The following is a 21,209-nucleotide window of genomic DNA, read 5'->3' on the forward strand; positions in this document are numbered from 1 at the left end:
GCTGCCTTGAGATGCCTTCTAAAGGTCTGGTAATTGTTCTCTTTGACCTCTAGTGGGAGGGCATTCCACAGGGTGGGTGCCACTACCGAGAAGGCCCTCTGCCTGGTTCCCTGTAACTTGGCTTCTCGTAATGAGGGAACCGCCAGAAGGCCCTCGGAGCTGGACCTCAGTGTCCGGGCAGAACGATGGGGGTGGAGACGCTCCTTCAGGTATACCGGACCGAGGCCGTTTAGGGCTTTAAAGGTCAACACCAACACTTTGAATTGTGCTCGGAAACGTACTGGGAGCCAATGTAGGTCTTTTAGGACCGGTGTTATGTGATCTCGGCGGCCGCTCCCAGTCACCAGTCTAGCTGCCGCATTCTGGATTAGTTGTAGTTTCCGGGTCACCTTCAAAGGTAGCCCCACATAGAGCGCATTGCAGTAGTCCAAGCGAGAGATAACTAGAGCATGCACCACTCTGGAGAGACAGTCACTGGGCAGGTAAGGACTCAGCCTGCGTACCAGATGGAGCTGATAAACAGCTGCCCTGGACACGGAGTTGACCTGTGCCTCCATGGACAGCTGTGAGTCTAAAATGACTCCCAGGCTGCGCACCTGGTCTTTCAGGGGCACAGTTACCCCATTCAGGACCAGGGAGTCCTCCACACCCGCCCGCCTCCTGTCCCCCACAAACAGTACTTCTGTCTTGTCAGGATTCAATCTCAATCTGTTAGCCGCCATCCATCCTCCAACCGCCTCCAAGCACTCACACAGGACCTTCACCGCCTTCACTGGTTCTGATTTAAAAGAGAGGTAGAGCTGGGTATCATCAGCATACTGATGGACACCCAGCCCAAACCCCCTGATGATCTCTCCCAGCGGCTGCATATAGATGTTAAAAAGCATGGGGGAGAGGACAGAACCCTGAGGCACCCCACAAGTGAGCGCCCAGGGGTCTGAACACTCATCCCCCACCACCACTTTCTGAACACGGCCCAGGAGGAAGGAGCGGAACCACTGCATGACAGTGCCCCCAGCTCCCAAGCCCTCTAGACGGTCCAGAAGGATGTTATGGTCGATGGTGTCAAAAGCCGCTGAGAGATCCAGCAGAACAAGGAAACAGCTCTTACCTTTGTCCCTAGCCCGCCGGAGATCATCGACCAGTGCGACCAAGGCAGTTTCAGTCCCATGATGAGGCCTGAATCCTGACTGGAAGGGATCCAAATGGTCTGCTTCTTCCAGGCGTGCCTGGAGTTGTTCCGCAACCACTCGCTCAATCACCTTGCCCAAGAATGGAAGATTTGAGACTGGGCGATAGTTGGCCATATTGGCCGGATCTAAAGATGGTTTTTTAAGAAGCGGTTTAATAACTGCCTCTTTCAGCGGGTCTGGGAAGGCTCCCTCATGGAGAGAAGCATTTACCAACCCGCGAAGCCCATCGCCCAGCCCTTCCTGGCTAGCTTTTATAAGCCAGGATGGGCAAGGATCAAGGAGACAGGTGGTTGGTTTCATTCGTCTAAGCAGCCTGTCCACATCCTCGGAGGTAACAGATTGAAATTGATCCCACAAAACTTGACTAGACAGGACTCTAGCACTCCCCCGCCCCGGCCCTGCTCCCACGGTGGAGTCTACCTCTTCCCGAATCTGAGCGACTTTATCTGCAAAAAACTTTGCAAAATCATTGCAGGAGATCGTGTGGCCCGTACTGGGCCCGGATGGAGCAGGTGGTTCCGCTAAATTGCGAACCACCTGGAAGAGTCTCCTGCTGCTGTTTTCTGCAGATGCGATGGAGACGGTGAAGAAGGTCCTCTTCGCCATCGCCATTGCCACTTGGTAGGCTCGAAGTTGAGCTCTAGCCCGTGTCCGGTCTGATTCAAAATGAGTTTTCCGCCACCGGCGCTCTAGCCGTCTCAACGACTGTTTCATTGCCCTCAGCGCCGGGGAAAACCACGGGGCTGTCCGGGCTCCATGCAATCTGAGAGGGCGCTTCGGAGCCAGACAGTCAATAGCGCTGGTTAACTCCGCATTCCAGCGGGCCACCAGGGAATCAGCTGAAAGGCCATCGACATGGGATAAAACATCCCCTACCACTCTTTGGAAGCCAATTGGATCCATTAAGTAGCGGGGGCGGACCATCCGAATCGGTCCCACCTCCCTGCAGAGGGGAAGGGTTGCGGAGAAGTCCAGTTGCACCAGAAAGTGATCTGACCATGGCACTTCTTTTGTTTCGCTTTTACTTAATGTCAGATCACCAACATCCATAGAGGTAAACACCAAGTCCAAGGCATGTCCGCGGCTATGAGTTGGGCCAGACTTATTCAGGGACAGCCCCATGGTGGCCATGCTTTCCACGAAGTCCCGAGCGGCTCCTTGTAAGGTCGTGTCGGCATGGATGTTAAAATCCCCTAAGACAACCAAGCTAGGTGTCTCCAGGAGCACATCCGACACGACCTGAAGCAGCTCGGGCAGGGAATCCTTGGTGCAGCGGGGAGGTCGGTACACCAAAAGGAATCCTGTACTGCCCCTATTGCCCAACTTCCAGAACATGCACTCAGAAAACTCCGTCTTACCAATAGGACGCCTGGTGCAAACTAATGACTTCCTAAAAATCACTGCAACCCCCCCTCCCCGCCCAGATGGCCTGGGTTGCTGTGCATAAGAGAAACCTGGTGGGCAAGCAGCGCCAAGAACGGGCCCATCGGCTTCCTCCAACCAGGTCTCTGTCACACATGCCAGGTCAAATCCTCCATCCACAATCAGGTCGTGAATGGCGGTGGTCTTATTCATCATCGACCTGGCATTGCACAGCAGCACCTTCAGGTCATGTGGGTATCCCTTGCCTATTCCAATATCCGTCCGGTCAGGACCAGACCTGGAGGCAGGGATAGTCCTCAGACAACGACTAAGTCTGCCTCCTCGGTAATGACATGGTCTGGTCTTAGCGTAACTCCTCCTCCTACCCGTGACCACTGAGATCGGTTGTTCCAGTGCACAGACCCCTGTGGAATCTGCCCCAGCCATTTTGCTTGCTGGGACCCCCTCCCGGGCAGCCCTGACCCCTCCCCTTAAAAACAAAATAAAACCTCTGTAAAAAACAGCAAAGAACTCAACAAAAGAAGAGTACAAAAAAGACAATAAAACAATAAAACCAAAAACAATAAAAATTACAAATACACTAAAATTTAACAGATTCCCACACCCAACTAAAAATCCCTCCCACCTACCACCCCAAACACAATAAAACAATAAAACCAAAAACAATAAAAATTACAAATACACTAAAATTTAACAGATTCCCACACCCAACTAAAAATCCCTCCCACCTACCACCCCAAAGAAGATAAAAACATAAAAAATTCTTTAAAAAGCATTTTAAAAAGAACTCTGTGCTGTTTCAAGTTCCCCTGGGCAGCACCAGCAGCAGAGCGGCGGCAGCAGTCCTTTATGAGGACTATTTAGCTATCAAAGCAGCCTTCAGCTGGAGCTGGACACCTGGGTGTTAGCTTTTTGCAAAGTGGCAGTGGGTAGTGACCCTTGCACAGAGGCATCTTTGGGGACCTGGGGGCATTTGCAGCTGTCTTTTCAACAACAAAAAACCTCATTTTTCATTTTGCTTCTGTCAGGGCCTCTAATCTGATAAGTCCCTTGATACAGCTGTTGGCTCCATCTTGAAAAGCCATTTTCACCCTCTAAGAACTTCCAGGGTAGAATTACAGCGAGGGAGAGAAGGAAATGAAAACATAGGATTTATATAATGGTGATAGTAGAGGTGTGAGGAGATAAATGGAATATGTGATACACAAGTTTGGGTGGCTATGCACAGCTTTGCATATGGGGATGTGGGTTTCCAATAGAGTGCTGCACGTATGCAAGTACACGTAAAGTACATTTGTGAAAGTGGCACATGAACACAGCAGCTGAGAATAGAAGGATATATATTTTAGGTATGTAAGAAAGGTGGAGATAATGGAACTGTGAACTTACATGAATTCAACATCTTGCTAAGGTGATCATCCTGTCAGTGTAAGCATTTCTGTTTGCCAGATGGGAGGATCGCCCCTCTCCTCCCTGAAATGCTGTTCTGGGAGTTTTCGTGACCTTCCCAAACAGATTTCAGGAGGGCTCAGAGAAGGGGTGGAAGTCTTGTTGCAGTAGAGCAGGGCTGTCCAACTTCCAAGTGACTGCGATCTACAACCACTATTAAAAAAAACAACTTAGGGAAGCCAAAGTTGTTCAGCTTTTTTTTAGGTAAGCCAAAGTTGTTCAGCTTCTTTTCTTTTCTTTCCTTTCCTTTCCTTTCCTTTTCTTCTTCTCTTTTCTTTTCTTTTCTTTTCTTATCTTTGGGGGGAGGATCCCACAGTTGACCAGTAGATTGCGATCAACCTGTTGGACAGCCCTGCACTAGAGGGTCTCTGTGATCACTTCCGTTGCATAATGACTTAGCAGAATCTGGCCCATGATGTTTTGTGGGTGCATTAAGAGTCCCAGTCTCCTAATATTAAAGGAACTAATCTGTGCTGGTTGCTGCTGGGCTATATAGACTTGTAGGAACAGCATGGTTACACAACCACTGTTACACCAAAACAGCAACAGTCAGTTTAAACACCTGCAGTAGGACGTAGCTCTTCTCTCAGATATTCTTTGTTCTACAGTATTATAGCCATTTCAACTTGAAGAGGTTTGCTTACGTTGTATATGAAGTGAGTTAGCAATGTAGTCAAGAGTTTAATGGGAGCCAGGCAAAGTGCTCCACCATTCTTTATTCCTGTAGCTTAAATGTGGATTACCAGTGAAACATATCATATTCTGCTTTGCATTAAAAGAGGCCTTTAGTCATTTTCTTTTCCTGAACTTGCATCTTCTATAGTAATCCTTTGCTGAATTTGATGTAATAATATATTTGGAGATTTGGTCATTTTAATTATTTTTAATTTATTTCCTCCCAGGAGCCCTTCATTCTGTCTAGTACATTTTCTTCTGCCTAATGTTATCCATCCATAGCTGCCAAGTTTTCCCTTTTCTCGCGAGGAAGCCTATTCAGCATAAGGGAAAATCCCTTTAAAAAGGGATAACTTGGCAGCTATGTATCCATCATGGGATTTGAGTCCTTCAGAAACTGGGGACAAACTTAAGGGGAATTTGCAAAAATCACCAAATTTGGGCAAGATGGATGGCAACTAACTAAGTAAAGAACAGCACCAGTTTAAAGCAATATGTTATCTGGGACCGAAGGCAAACTGACAGCAGATGTTCTTAACTTTACATTTCAGTTCAGTTTAAGAGCTTATATATAGAACACAGATTTCAAGTTCCAAGCAACATCAGTGTGGGGGTTGGTAGGTTTTCTTTACAATTGCTCTGTTTTACTCCAAAGCTCGCAATAACACACTAGGCCTTTTTGTTGTATATCTGTTTTCTTCACTTTGGCTTCTCTCCCCCCCCCTTCTTCTTTGCAAAACCAAACAAAAATCTTGAAGCTGAGTTGTAAAGTTTCTTGCCAATATGCAGTAGTAATTACAGGCGGTTTTATCTTCTAGCTAAAGTGTGGGAAACTGGATATGGCAGGTGGGCAAGATATTGATCTAACCCCCGCAACCCCCATGAACTATTTTGATAGGTAGGCCACCTATCCAGCACCTAACATCACAATGATGTAAGGTAAAAAGTTTTTCTTCAGCCTCTATAGTTTGGAATTCTATTGGGCAAAGGCTTAGGTTTTTTTTTTTTTTCGTTTTCTATCTTAAAATTACAGGTGCGGCGAAGGCTAGACTCCATCATACAACTCTTCCCCCCAAAAAAAGTGGAGCTGTTGCTATGATTTACTATGACCCTGTTTGCATGGCACATTAGATCATAGTTTGTTTTGTATGTATAGTTTAATATGAATGCAGTGTGCTAGTGCACACTGCTGGAAAGTTCTTGCTCTGCTCCCCTGCTACTGTGCTGTATGTAAATAAGCCAGGGTCTGGCTTGTTGTGACATCCAAACCCATGCTTGTGTTTTCTTTTTCTCCAAACAAACTATGAATAGCAACCAAGCTTTGTTCTTGACTTACTGCTTGTTGTCTGTTTAGGAGATATAAACCGTGAGACTGGGTTTGGCCACTTTGACAAGCCAGACAGTGGCTTGTTTTCCCTCTTGTGCTGCAATGTGGAGAGCAGAGTCCACTTGCAGCATTCATGTTGCTGTGTGTACATATTAAGCCATAATTTTCTCTCAACTATGGTTTTAACCAGGCCTATACAATTATAACTGGCTTTCTCAAGAGACAGTTGAAGGCCAAGAGGACAGAGCGTTAGACATAGACCTGTGCTTGTTTCAGGTGTTTCAGGTGAGCAGCTATACAGTATATTTAATATTAGTAACATATCCCATGACAAGGGAGGTGGCTACATTTCCCCCCACATGTATGGAGAGCCACAACTGAAATAAGCCTTCTGTGCATTACAAACTGCGCATGATGTAGCTGGCAAATCTCGAATGTGTGAATATCCCTGTTACACCATATTACTTTTGCTAGGTTACTGTTCAAAGATGCAGGCATACTCTACCAAGTTGCACAAGTATTGTAAAAAGTGACAGAATATGGATGTGGAAATCTGATCTTCCTATAGATCAGAGATTAATTTTCTCTGTTTTCCTGTTGGGGAATTTGAGGGCATGGGGAAAATAAAGTGACATAAGTGAAAAAGGTACCAGAGATGTAAATGCATTCCAGAAGACAAGTCATGGTTCTTTTTTATTATGAAAAATCCATTCTTACCCTTGTGAAACTGTGCTTGGGTTGCTCTTCCTTCTACAAGCAAACCTTGTAATAGCAGAAAATGTTTTATATTCCATCTGCAAAGAAAGTTGTTCCCTGGTGGCTTGGCTTGCAGAAGTGTTGGGCTGTTCTTTCTCTGCTCATTGGCTGAGACGGCTTTGGTTGTTTTTTGTTTAAAGCTGCTTTTGTGCATACATATCCTTTGCCAGTAATTTTGGAGCCTTTGCCTTGGCTCTGGGATTCAAAAATGGCTGTGATGAATTTGGACCACCAGGATGCACATTAATTTTTCCTGATTCTATTTGTATTTTGGTGATCAGATAAATGTGTGATGTCAGCAGCCAAGCTTTCAATTCTCTTTTCTCCCACCACTGTTTTCTGTGTCTCCTAATATTTGTCCCATGAGAAAGAGAAATAGGAAAATAAAGTCAGCACCAGCCTCTCCTTAATTTTTGTCCCATCAATATCTTGGAGTGAATAATTAACCTCCCATCTGTCTGCAATACCCAGTGGAAACATGGCTCTCCATCCCCAGCCTGCCTTTAAAGAATTAATCACTTTTCTGAAGTTCACCCCTTTACACCTTCTTTTTACTTTTATTATTATTATTTTAGTTGCATGATGCCAAGACATTCCTGAAGCATTAAACATGTTTGCTGCAAATCATTTTTATGTCTTTGTTAAGTCTCTCCCCTCCTTCCCTTCTTGAATCCAGGCACTAGCACGGAAATATTCTCCTGACAGCTAATACGTTTTTCATTTGGGGAGGTTTTTTGCAGTGCTGCCAAGGGAGCTGTTTTTTATTTAAAAATGTTTTTGAAGCAATCTTGCTTTAATTAGCCTGTTTGAGAAATTTCATGTCACTTTTCCATAAGCGTGGGTGGGAGAACCTTGGAGCCAGAGCTGTCTTTTGCTGTTGGAGAGCTGGTATAAATCCCAGAGAAAGAAAACATATTTTTCCACTCTTCCAGTCTGCCAATAGAGACTTGGCCATAGTTTTCAGTTCACAGGCTGTTCTAGTTTTTGCTGTCCCGGCTGCCTGAATACTTGCATTGATCCAGTCCAACTGTAGACGGCACACCCTCTCACTAGCACGGGTCATATGAAAGAAGTCAGGAATCGTAGGCTACCAAATCACAAACTTTGCAGGCAAAAATCCCAGACTCCAGTCTTATGAAAATGAAGGGCTTATTTGTAGTTTTCAGCTGAAGGTTAAAATTGAGAACTGGTGCAGTAAGGGGTATTGGTGCAACTTTTCTTATCACAGCGCTTAAGTGAAGCAATACTTGATATCTATATTTTGTGAAATTTTCCCTTCAGTTTAACTCATTTCTTGACGTTAAGGAGTCCTTTTAGCCTTTGGACCTAGCAAACGTGTTTTTAGAGCAGGGCATGATGCAGCACAGAGCTGTTTCTTTCTATTTACTACATTGTTTCTCAAAATTCTTGAATTCGTACAGCCTTCCAAACCTTCAGCCCCTCGATCAGAACCAGTCCTTTATTCCTCAAATGAATGCGCAGAAAGGTTCTTGCTCACAGTTGTGTGCATACACTCTACTGCTGCACTGGGGTACGGTAGTAATTCCACACAAGCATTAGGAAAGGAGTAGAACAGGACATGTCTGACTCCCTACTGAAGCCACAGATGGGATAGTCATAAGCATCTCCTTCTGAGCTCTCATTTTCCCATATCATATTGGGATGATGGGGAAGAAAGGATGCTGTCAACCGCACAAACCCAATGTGGATCAGTGAGGTTCCACTGCTAAGAGGGCATTTGGTTTAACTCAGGGCTTGGCAGTTTGAGGAAGATAGCACTACAAGAAACCATGAGGACTAGATGCGAGTTCTTTAATTAAAGCCAGATTAACAGGATCCCACATAGCTACTGGGTTGAAGCATATATTTGCCACAACAATCATCCCACACTGAAGACATTCCAGGAAGGAGTGCTGTGGGCAAAGGCTTCAGTAGTTCATCTTGATATTTCCAAACATAATACTGTACAGTAGTTATTTTGTGCATGTTTTATCATTAGGAGATGTAATATGTATCAAACAAAGGCCCTTTGGATTTCATATGAGCTTAGAAAATTATTCCTATTTCTGGAAGAACCTGGAGTTTGATATAGTGATTTTTTTTCAACATTTGATCAAGGGAATTCACTGGCAGTGGTCTATGTCTATGACTCACTTGATAATTGTAATCCCATACCCAGAACTGGAGTCCCCTTTAACTGTTTTCTGCTCTGGAGTCCTCAGTACCTGCTAACAAACTAGCGAGCCACTCTCAAAACACCCATGACATACTGGTACAACCTGCCTCACCATTGGAAATCACAGTTCTAACACCACTCATTATATGTAGGTCACTCAGACTCTCATTGCATTGCCCCACAGAACTTTGCATTGTAAGTCTTTGCATTGTAAAGATGGCATTGTATCTCTGAGATACTATTGTTTTGCTAGATAAGGAAAGGGGTTTACTAGAGCAAGAACCAGTGAAATAGAAAGTTGTTATTATATGACAAATTCATTAGAGGTTTCAGTTTTGGGCACCTGATTCTTGAAATCCTGTGCAGATGGTTAAGAAGTGTTCAGACACAGTAATAGAGAAAACAGCAGGGAAGAGAGGAAGAAGGAAGGCTGAGGTTGTTGGGGTTTTTTGGCTGGTTGTGGTGAGAACTTGTGCAAACATTCCCTCCTAATGGATTTCTCAAATGTACTGGCAGGCAGGCAAGCAAAGGCAGGTGTCACTTCAAATACCTTCTCCGATGAAACTTGATCCATCCCTCTTGATCTGGTATACTCATTCTCACTTTTAAAGGACCTCTTTGTTGGTTGTTTTGCTCCTAAGAGCCCAGAGAATAGTGCAGCCAACTAGTTTAGCAGACAAAGTAGACCTCAATAAGAAACCTTTCTCTCTCTCTCTCTTGCTCTGTAATGTTAATTTTGCAAGTATATCTGAAAACCCATTATATTTCTCTCTTTCTCATGGTTCATAACAGTAGAACATTAGGACCAGTATCATCAACAATTATAATTTGATTACAAACATACAAAGCTGAATAACTGTTCCCTGTTGATATGGGTTTCTGTTTTGAACAATAATGAAGTTTTAAGCTTGTTTATTATGGTTATGGCAATACACTTTGAAAGTGACTACTGCTTCATAAAAGTCTCGGTTTGTTTTGAGAACTGATTATCTGTTCTGGGGGGCTTGCGGTAGTGGGCTAAATTGCTTCCCACACTAGCAGTTTAGGGAAGAACCGAACCGCCTGATTTGCCTTGTTGTGGGGTAGGTTGTAAGGAATGGAGGTCTCTCACTGCCCAGGCCAGAACAGCTGTGTCTGCCTCCACCTATGGAGTGACACTAGCATAACTCTGCCAGCGCATAGCTCCCCATTCCAAATTCATTGTTTGTGTATGTGTGTTTGGGTGCTAAAAGGGCTTCACCAGATAATAAATGCCTTACCTTGCAAAGCAGTGTGATTTGTTGTTGTTTAGTCGTGTCCGACTCTACATGACACCTTGGACCAGAGCACGCCAGGCAATGTGATAGGTATTTGGAAATCATATGGTCATAATGGATAATTTCAAAAGAGATCAGCTCTAGTCTACACTCCTATTTGATGTGGCAACGAAATTAAATAGTTATAAGAATAAAGAAAACAGAAGATAACAAGTAAAAAATCAGTTGGGCTATTCAATCTGTTTCCACTTAAAAGTCAATCAATCAATCAATCAATCAATCCAGAGGCATTATGATTTGCTTAGTGGCATACTGCCTTTGCCCAGCAACTGCATACATCCATCCTTTGTACACCATGAAAACAGGACCATGCCTTCAGGAAACTCCCCAAATGACTCCTGGAGAGACAAAGGCTGCACTCTCAAGCACACTTGCATGTAAATCCTATTGATATCAGTGAACTAGGTGTCACATTGGCAAAAGCGTCATCCTACCCACATATTGTCAAGGTGATGGGAAGGCTTTTAATGTTTAATAGATTATTGTGTTTTATTTTTCTGTTGGAAGCCTCCCAGAGTGGCTGGGGAAACCCAGCCAGATGGGCGGGGTATAAATAATTTATTATTATTATTATTATTATTATTATTATTATTATTATTATTATTATATTCGCTATTTGCGAAGGGGAGATTGGAAGACACTTGGCAGTATGGCTTAACTCCTCCTGTGCATCCAATTTCTATCCTGAAAACATCCCACCCAGGTCATGTTTCTCCTGCCTAGGCTTGTTGTGGAGCCCAGCTAAAGAAAAATATTTAAAACCTGACATTGTTGGGGAATTTGCTGGACTGAATGTGGAGGGTGGGAGTGGAGAGAGGGAAGATTAAGTACCCTTCTCTTGTCCACCTGCATTTCTTACAAGTGAGCACTCCACAATAGTACAGTATTGCAAAGGAAATGGAGAGCTTAGAACCCCGTTACCTTCCAGCATGCAGTTTGTTCTTTATTTCTAGGTTTAGGATCAGGAGTTTAGGAAAGAACGAGCACTTGAGGCATAAGAAATGGTCATATTTCAGACAGCTGCATATGCTATGGTTCTTGGGAGTTTTTCAACAGTACATGAGATTGTGATATAATCTCATGGAAAGGATATAAGCTTCTTCAGTTTGTAATAAATGCAAAACCTTGAGCACCCCCCTTGTGATTCTTTTTAATCTACTTGCATTGTCCACCACTTTTACTTCTCTCCCATGTGTAAAGCCCAGCAGTTCAGCTTTTAACAGATCCTGTTGCTATCCTCTTAAACAGATCTCAAAGACTTCAAATACAATGGCCAGCATGTGATAGAAGTTGATGAGGGAAATACAGCTGTAATTGCCTGTGATCTTCCTGAAAGCCACCCAAAGGCCCAGGTTCGCTACAGTGTGAAACATGAATGGCTGGAGGTCTCCAGAGGTGAGTTGTGACTGGCTTACGAAGGAAGAGAAACTGGAATTGGTGGCTGCTTTATATCTCACTTACCTTAAACCACAGAGCCTAGGGCTTGTTGATCAGAAGGTCGGCGGTTCGAATCCCCGCGACGGGGTGAGCTGCTGTTGCTCGGTCCCTGCTCCTGCCCACCTAGCAGTTCGAAAGCACATCAAAGTGCAAGTAGATAAATAGGTACCGCTCCAGCAGGAAGGTAAACGGCGTTTCCGTGCGCTGCTCTGGTTCGCCAGAAGTGGCTTAGTCATGCTGGCCACATGACCAGGAAGCTGTATGCCAGCTCCCTTGGCCAGTAAAGTGAGATGAGCGCCGCAACCCCAGAGTTGTCCGCAACTGGAACTAATGGTCAGGGGTCCCTTTGCCTTTACCTTACACCTTCTGACTGTGCCTTTTGGGCTGATCTGTACAATCATTTTTCTGAGTTCTCTTAAGGGCTATGGCTTTCTGTATAGTAGACATAGTCTTTCATGGCTCCACATTTCGGTCCTCACTCGGGAGCAATTTCTTGACTGTCCTGTAACTTTATTGAAGCACTAAAAATATACCTGTGAAAGAAATATCTGAAAGCTGGGAAGTGCTGGGAGGATGAGTGAATCCCTTATTTTAATAATAAAACCGAATGATGTTCTAATTATCATACCAGGTTTGCCATGAGAATTAAAGCTGATTTTTTTTTACTCAAATCTTTTTATTCCATTCTTCCAACCACTCACCATTTTCTTTCTCTCAGTTTTAGCTGGAAACTTATTCTGCTTCTCTTATTATTACTCGATAATGTTCCTTTTGTGTTTACAGTATGCTAGAAATTGTATAATACGGATTTTCCCTCTTGCTCCTTTATCTTAACAGATAACTATCTGATCATGCCATCTGGGAATCTTCAGATAGTCAATGCAAGCCAAGACGATGAGGGAACTTACAAATGTGCGGCCTACAACCCTATCACCCAGGAAGTAAAAACATCGGTGTCTAGCGAGAAGCTCCGTGTGAGACGTAAGTCACTTCTTCCAAATATTTGGGTTCATTGGCTTCAGGCTGTCTTAAGGTGGTGGTCCCATTTTGCAGGTGCCACCAAATGCAGTCCTTTTAAGCTGCATGTTTTACACAAGCCCTTCATATTTGAGAGCTTGCTTTCTATACAGGAGTGTTAAATTCAAATTATCCTCTTGCAGTGCAGGTAGCAGAAACTTATCTCACAAGCATAAGGCTTCATTGTACATTTTCTGTTGCTTTTGGTATTACCGTATATATGGAGTGATGGAGTTGATGAAATTCCAGTTGGTGAAACTTCCTGTTTAGTGGCTTTTTTACCCCAATAGGCTTTTCTGCCTACATAATGCATCTTGTCCTGTTCTACAAGGCTGTCTTAATTTTGTTTCACTGATTTCTCTCTTGGTACTACTAGGCTCCACAGCTGAGGCAGCTCGCATAATTTATCCCCCAGAGGCTCAGACCATCATTGTCACTAAGGGTCAAACTCTAATCCTTGAATGCGTGGCTAGTGGGATTCCACCTCCACGTGTCACATGGGCTAAGGATGGTTCCAATGTCTCTGGCTACAACAAGACTCGATTCCTTCTCAGCAATCTCCTAATTGATGCAATCAGTGAGGAAGACTCAGGGACCTACAGCTGTATGGCTGACAATGGCATGGGTGAGGCTGCAGCAGCATTCATTCTCTACAATGTTCAAGTGTTTGGTGAGTACTACTTCATTTTCCTCCCTCTTCTCTCCTGTTAGACCCAGCAGCTACAACCATGGTCTGGAGCAGAGGTCCCCAGACTTACCGCGCGGCGGGCCGGAGGGCAGGGGAGTGCGCGCGCAGCGGGCCGGAGGGCGGGGGAGTGCCCGCCCGTGCGCATGCGCACACGCACACGGGCGGGAAAAAATCGCCGAAAATCGCTTGTGCGCATGCGTATGGGCCTCCCCCGACCCGGAAGTGCATCGGAAATGACCTCTTCCGGGTCGGGAGAGGCCCATACGCATGCGCACAAAGGATTTTCGGCGATTTTTTGCCGATTTTTAAGATCGTCGCCGCGCTGCACGCCGTAAGAGCGGGCGGCGGCAGCGGGCGGCGGGGGTCGTTGCGGGCCGAATTGGGAGGCCGATTGGGCCGCATCCGGCCCGGGGGCCGTAGTTTGGAGACCCTGGTCTGGAGACTGCTCTTGGTAATCCCACATCGTCATATATTTCAGAACTGTTTTTGAGGTGCAATTTAATGCTCACAAGCAAAATTCCTCCAGCTTAGATTTCACTCAGGGGCCTAACTCCTAATGACTGCCTAAGTAAGCTTTGAGGGCAGAGCCAAAGCTTTGACTTTCCAAAAAAAGAGCCAGAGGATTAAAACTGAGTTATTTATCGAGGCACAGTAATTCTAGGCACACACACATAAATATAATCAAAAGACAGAAAATTGTATTCAGTAACTAAAAATGCTCTAAGCTAGATGGAATGTGCTGTGAAAAGCAGGCATGCACTTTTAGCTGAACTGTAATTTAAAGATCCTTGGGTGAATTTGGTCCTTTGAGTATCTCACAAAGAAATTAAAAAGATATCAATATATAGTATGCCAAGCTTAATGATCAAGCAAAAAGACAGAGGCATTTCCTTTTTAAAGGAAATAAATGTCTGGGCTATAAGCTAATGCAGGCTAGGTAATCCCTGGCCAGTCAAGAAGGCTGCTTCATCTACCTGCATAATAAGCCCAATTTGATAGGATTACCTGGTATACATGCATATAAAAGAAACACACAAAACAGGCAGTTGTTCTTGAAGGAGTTGATTTATAGAATTCAACACATAAGGTTTTACCTAGGTCCTTTGCCCAAGAACCTGGATCAGGGAGCTCTTGGAAGAGATTTAATTAATGAATAGGTCCATTAGTCTTCCGGTCTAGAGCCTGTGGCTGTAGAAGAGCGTAGTGACTGCCCATCTGTCATGGATGCTTTAGCTGAGATTCCTGCATTTCAGGGGGTTGGACTAGATGACCCTTGGTTCCTTCCAACTCGTAAGATTCTATTATTCTACGATCTCCGAAAGATAACTTTTGAAATACACGAAGGATCTACATATAGGACACTTAATGGCTGCGCACAAGAATAAATAGGTTTGGGTATTGCCGTCTTCATAACCCCGTTTATAACACAGCAACGTAGGAGGGTAGCTACAAATATTTCAGTTCTGCCTGTTTCAGAGGTGAATGGTTGTTCTCACACCTGCTCCCCCCCCATTAATTTGAATTGTAACTCTCTTTCCTTTTCAGAACCCCCAGAGGTTGTCATGGTACTATCTCAGCAGATCATCTCATGGGGTCAAAGTGCAAAGTTCATCTGCAAGGTTCGGGGGAACCCCCAGCCATCAGTTGTGTGGCTGCGTAATGCAGTTCCTCTCTTCTCCAGCCACCGAATGCAACTCTCTCGCAAGGCCCTACGTGTCTCCAGTGTGGGGCCTGAGGATGAAGGGATATATCAGTGCATGGCAGAGAATGAAGTTGGGAGTGCACAGGCTATGGTCCAGCTGAGGACTACTGGGCCTGGTAAGTCCAAAGTGAAGTTCAAAAGGTTCATATAGGGATAATGAAATAAGAATTGTAAAGCACTTTGAGCAGCAAAAGAAAGTATATTATTATTATTATTATTATTATTATTTATTATTATTATTATTATTATTTTATACCCCACCCATCTGGCTAGGTTTCCCCAGCCACTCTGGGCAGCTCCCAACCAAATATTAAAAACAGAATACAACATTAAACATTAAAAACTTCCCTAAATAGTATCTCATTGCTATTAGTATTAGGGGTGTATCTGTCTATACATGGGGCTGCTCATTCTCTGTTTATGCCAAGTCATGCAGCTCAAGTTAGTTTCTGATCTGGAAAGGAATTTCCTGAGATTCCTACTTCTCAGATGTATGGCTTTCAGAGTATTGGAGAAATGAACCTGAACACATCCAGGTTGTATCTTGAGTAGGTCCCTCAGTACTTAGGGAGAAAGGTGCTTTCCCTGCATAGCTCTATTTCATGGACTGAGCTTCTTAAATTCTTTATCTGTCCATTTACATATGTATTAAGTGTCTGAGTGTCTGAATTACCCTCCACACTTCAGCCGCAATACCAACACTAAGAGCAGCTTACAAAAATCAAAATGACTAAATATTTGTAAAAATTCAGTGCTGAAGTGATAAAATAGGTGATTGTGACAAACATTTGTATTTGTATGCCACTCTTCCACAGTTCAGACCATGCTCAAGGTGGGTTACAACATAAACAAAATATTAAACTACAACATAAAAAATAAATAAATAAACAGACAGAACCAAACTGAACAGTTTCCACAAAAATTACAACAAGATCTAAAATAAAAATACACAAAACCAACAGCAACAATTCCCCCCAAAACAGCCCCCCCCAAAAAAGTGCCCCAGCCCAAGAGCTTTTGTAGCTGGAGTCAGTCTGGGGCCCACCTTCTCAGGCCAAGTGGGAAAAGGCCTGCAAGGCAGGGAGCAGGTATTCCAGGACTTTGTGTAGACAAGAGTAGGCTGATGCCTAGTGCACCAAAATCCCAGGTGCTTAGAGCGTCCCCTCTGGCTACCTAAAGCAGACTTTCTATCTTCTAAAGGAGCCAAAAGCCTATGAAAAAGTTAGGCTTGCTAAGTTAAGAGGAAGAAGCCTAAAGCCATCTGAAGACTCATGTAATAGTTTATAGCAGGAATGGAAACTTACCCAACTTAATGGGTGTTATTCTACTGCAGTGCTAAGAAAACCCTAATAAGTGCACGCACTCTCTCTCTCTCTCTCTCTCTCTCTCTCTCTCTCTCTCTCTCTCTCTATATATATATATATATATATATATATACATATTCACCTTTTCCTGATCGATGGGAGTAAGTGGGTATCAGTTTTAAGACATGTGTTAAGTGCTCCAGCGTTTGTTCAAAACATCCTCTCTCTTGCCTTCTAGGAACAACTCTGAAGCCACAGCAAGGTTCTGTTGCCGATTCAGCTCAGTCTGCCTTGTCACCTACCCTGCTTAGCAATAGTGAAAAAATGCTGAAAGACAAAGCAAACTTCCTAAGACCCAGGCCCACGACACCATCTGTGTCTGTTCAATGTACTACCAAAGAGTTGGTGTCTCCAGCTGAGGCCCCAGTCATCCTTAGCTCTCCCCGGACTACTAAAACTGATTCATATGAGCTGTTGTGGAAACCACGGCATGATGGCAGAGCCCCAGTCCTCTACTATGTTGTAAAACACCGCAAGGTTAGCACATTCCTTTTTAACTAATTTCTGATCATGATGCTGAATCACAGTTTCTCTGGAAAGCTCTGTATAGCTTACACTTTCTTGCCAGTTTAGGTAGGAGCAGCCCGTCTTTTGGATGGGCAAGATATTTGCCCTGTGTGCGGTCTCTGAATGTCAGTGAGTGATAGCAGTGTAAGGAACATGCATAAGGAAGTGGGTGCTTTGGTGCAAGTTTGAGGTCAGCATGGGAGAGAGAACTGCAGAGATGTATGTATCAGTGAATAGGGGCAAACCCAGGATGTACATAACCCTGTGATTATGCATATACTTTACTATACTTTACTTAGTCTGGGGCATTTCTTCCCACTACCCTCCCTCCTCTTTTGATGAACTTATCATTACCATAAGACAGATTCCAGTAATGATTCCAGACCATCATGGTATCTTAGCTTGCTGCATGTCCCTTCCTTGCTTTGTTCGTTGGTTGTGGTCTCTCTTTTTTCAGCCGCTTCACCTGGAAGGCTCTTGGGTCAGAGGGAGTCACCATGGGTCACTGCACTTAGGACTAATATGTTTCCAGCACAGAGCAAATTCTCAGCTGGAGATTCTTTCTTGTATCTTAAAGGCCTTTACAGGCCTTTAACCCTGCTATCACTTTTATTTGTGTGGCTGGTAACAAGACAAGACACCCTGAAATGGGCTTTATGTAAAGGAGAAGCTGGGTTTAGCCAAATTCTGAATAAACATGATTATATCAGAGCTCATTTCAATAAATCTATTCTGACATGTGTTTACTTGAGGTGTAAGTGCATTTCAGAGAGTTTTATCCAGCTAAGTCATACTCAGATATGACGTATGGAAAACAGTGGATAGGACTAAGTAATGTTAATTTATTTCAGTGGGTGTATTCTGCATTGGATACCATCCAGTTTATGGAGTGCCCACGTGTACTACATGTGCTAACTAAATAACCTGGACTACTTAGAAATCTTTTAACTAAAGATAGCACTGAAAACTCGTTAACCCTATGCAGCTTTGTTCAATACTTCCACAGCACAAATTATAACATTGTGATTACATATTCCTTGGGAGATGGGAATAGTGGTGAATAGAGAAGTGGTACCTACCTAATAAGTCAATTGATTGAGGGAATTAGTAGCAATGGGTATCAACTACCAGAATTCAGATATTTGCCGGTGGACAAGTAGTTCTGCTCATTTCAGATTGCAGGTTTGTTTACAACTATCTGTGATAAATATGGCATTTTCCTATTGGAGGCAAAATTTTCTTTTTTAGGACAAAATTGTAGTCTTGTTTCCAATTCAAAGAAGACACTGTAGCCTATAAGAGCCTTTCACCAATGTAATGTGATTTCAGCGATTCCTAATCCTTTTCCAGTCCCCTATGCCCCCCATCTGCTCCAGACAAAGGGGATCTTTGCAAAAAAAAAAAAAAGCCTCCCTCTTTGTCACATTCATGGAAAATTTCACTGGAGGTAAGAGCCTGCAGTGAGCGGAGGGACGGAGGGAAAGAGTTGGATACAACCTATAACTGTTTGGTAAATGCACAGATGCACAACCTGTGTAGTTTGGAGTTGCTAAGTAGATATTGGAGTTCTCTCCCTTGGGGGTGTTCATTCCCCCCCCTCTAATTCTTGATGATACATAACAACAACAACAACAACAACAACAACAACAACAACAACAACAACAACAATTTATTATTTATACCCCGCCCATCTGGCCGGGTCCCCCCACCACTCTGGGCGGCTTCCAACACACATCAAAATATCACAAACTAAAAACTTCCCTAAACAGGGCTGCCTTTAGGTATTTTCTAAATGTCAGGTAGTTGTTTATCTCTCTGACAGCTCTGCATTGTTGATGATACAGCTCTTTCATTGTCATATGGTTATTTTTGACTGGGAAATAGCTAATAATCTTAATCTCCTTCTATTCAGATGGAAGGGCTGTAGTTCAGTAATCAAGTACTTGTATTACATGCAAAAGTTCCCAGGTTCTGTAGTTCCCAGAATCTCCTGGTAGGAGAGAGAGCCATTGCCAACAAGTGTAGAGCATTGTGAGCTAGATAACAGGCAGCTTTCCCGTGTTACTTTATTCATATGTTATCTTATACCAGTTTGCCAGTGATTATTTTATATATGTAGCACACATGTTTAAACAATTTTATTTTATAATTCTCAATTGCTATTAGCAGGACTGTTACAACATGGAATTGTAAAGGGGTTCCTCTGAGTGGTATCAATTTAATAAGATCATGCTGCAAAGTAGCTTAATGCTTCTGAGAATTTACTTGTCATAGCATTCTTGCTGTTGTCATTACTACTCAAATCCAAACTGCTCTTGTCAGTATGCATGACACTTTGCAGAATACAAGACAATCTAAAATTTAAACTGGGAAAAACATAAAGGAAGGGGAGGGAAGGAGAGTTGGGTTAAAAAAATGAAGCAATAATGCATTTGTTTCAGTTGCATTTGCTTAGGCTTTATTTCTGCATGTGCTGTAGTGAGGGGCAGATGGGTCTTACCAGCCTGGAAAAGTAGCCCATCTAAGAGAAGGAAAACTCTGATCCTAAACCTCCAGTGCCTTGCGGGATATCTTTGGGAGAAAAAATGGTTAAGGAGTAAACCCAACAAAAATCCAGAGTGGAGTCCATAAGACGGTTGGGTGGCACTTTGTATGCCTTCTTCCGACAACTCCTGGTGCCAAGCATATTGCTCTGCTTTCCTTTAGACCACATCGCAAGGCTGAGAGAGCAGGGGTCTTGTCATTTGGAGAGCCCAGGACCTCCGTACTTGCTTGTGTCCTGGGGGGGGGGGTGTCACTAACACAGCAGTTTTGTTTTTTTTTGTAAATTTTTATTAAAGGTTTTCTCAGTTTACAAAGACTTGGGCAATGTCTCTCATAGCTTTTTTACAGATCAGTTTCAATCGTTGAGACATTGGGGAGGAAAAGGGGGAGAGCGGTAGATAAGGAGAGGGGGTGGGGGTGGTGTGACAATGTTTCTAGTTTACTTAAAGTGTGTGGGGGGGGTTGTCAGCATCGGTTGTGCAGGTTCTTTGTTGTGCATTTGTTTTCCTTTGATGGTGAGAGTTGGTGGGGTTGGCCTAGGATATAGTTTTCTTTTGTGATTGGCTGTGGTGGTCTGTTTTATGTGAGTAGGGTGGGCGGGTGTTCTGGGTCAGGTTAGCCATATTGATTTGTATGCTGTTGGTGGATTTCTGTCGTTGTCTTGTTGGGCTGTGTATGTGATAAGGGGGAGCCATACTGGGGTGAAGCCGTCTTCTTCTATTTGACCCCGTGTCAATTTCAACTTATTGGTTAATTTTTCTAGTAGGGCTGTTTCCCATACCGTCTGGTACCACTGATCCATGTTTACTCCTGCCAGGTCTTTCCAGTGTCTGGTTATGGTGTTTCTGGTAGCTGAGAGTAAGTGGGTTATGAGTTCTTTGTGATGTAGGTGGGCATTATTGTCCTGGAAGATGTTTAGCAGGGCCAGTTCTGGGGTAGGTTCTAATGTTTGTTGGGTTATTTTACCTATTTCTCTTACGGTTGTTCTCCAGAATTGTTGGGCTTTGGGGCATTCCCACCACATGTGGAAATATGTGCCTGTTGAGGTGCATCCTCTCCAGCATTTTGATGAGGTTCCTGGGCGTATTAGTGCTAGTTTTCGTGGTGTTAGGTACCACCTGTAGATGGTTTTCAGAGTGAGTTCTTTCCTTTTTGCTGATATGGATTTAAAGGGGGGTTTAGACCACATTCTGGTCCACTGAGTGGGGTTAATCTCATAGCCTATGTCTTCTTCCCATTGTTTTTTTATTGTGTCTGGGGAGTTTGTGGTATTTTGGAGCAGTATTTTATATATTGCAGATACCATCCCTTTGCCGAGACCCTTTGTTGTTAGGAGGTTTTCAAAAGGTGTCAGGGGTCTTGTTGCTGCTAATTTTATTGCTGGCTTGTTTAAGAGGGCATGTAATTGGTGTTGTGCTAACCAGGGTATTTGGGTGTCTTCTAGTTTATCCTGTATTTCTTGTGTTGTCAGAGGTATGTTATTTTTATAGAAGTCTGTTAGGCGATATAGGCCTTTGGTTTGCCAGGTTTTAGTTTGGATGTTTTGTGCTGCATGGTGGAATAATGGATGGTAGACCAGGGGGAGTAGTGGGGATGTGGTTGGGGATAGTTTGTCCGTTTCTGTTTTCCATGCTTTGAACATGGTTTGTGTGTACCTATTAAGTGTTGTGGGGAT

At 43.7% G+C, this 21,209-nt stretch overlaps 1 protein-coding gene across 3 annotated transcripts in view; it reads left to right on the forward strand.

Annotated features, from left to right (window-relative positions):
• The window catches only part of BOC (BOC cell adhesion associated, oncogene regulated), a 68,271-nt gene that overhangs the window by 33,963 nt on the left and 13,099 nt on the right, over window positions 1-21,209 (forward strand). For all 3 annotated transcript variants that reach the window (XM_035114402.2, XM_035114401.2, XM_035114404.2), the window contains exons 4-8: window positions 11,524-11,670; window positions 12,550-12,693; window positions 13,106-13,399; window positions 14,963-15,235; window positions 16,662-16,960. In XM_035114402.2, the coding sequence (XP_034970293.2) occupies window positions 11,524-11,670; window positions 12,550-12,693; window positions 13,106-13,399; window positions 14,963-15,235; window positions 16,662-16,960 (1,157 nt within the window). The remainder of the gene's footprint in view (window positions 1-11,523; window positions 11,671-12,549; window positions 12,694-13,105; window positions 13,400-14,962; window positions 15,236-16,661; window positions 16,961-21,209) is intronic.

This window comes from Zootoca vivipara, chromosome 4 (genome assembly GCF_963506605.1).
Source record: "Zootoca vivipara chromosome 4, rZooViv1.1, whole genome shotgun sequence".
Classification (NCBI taxonomy): domain Eukaryota; kingdom Metazoa; phylum Chordata; class Lepidosauria; order Squamata; family Lacertidae; genus Zootoca; species Zootoca vivipara.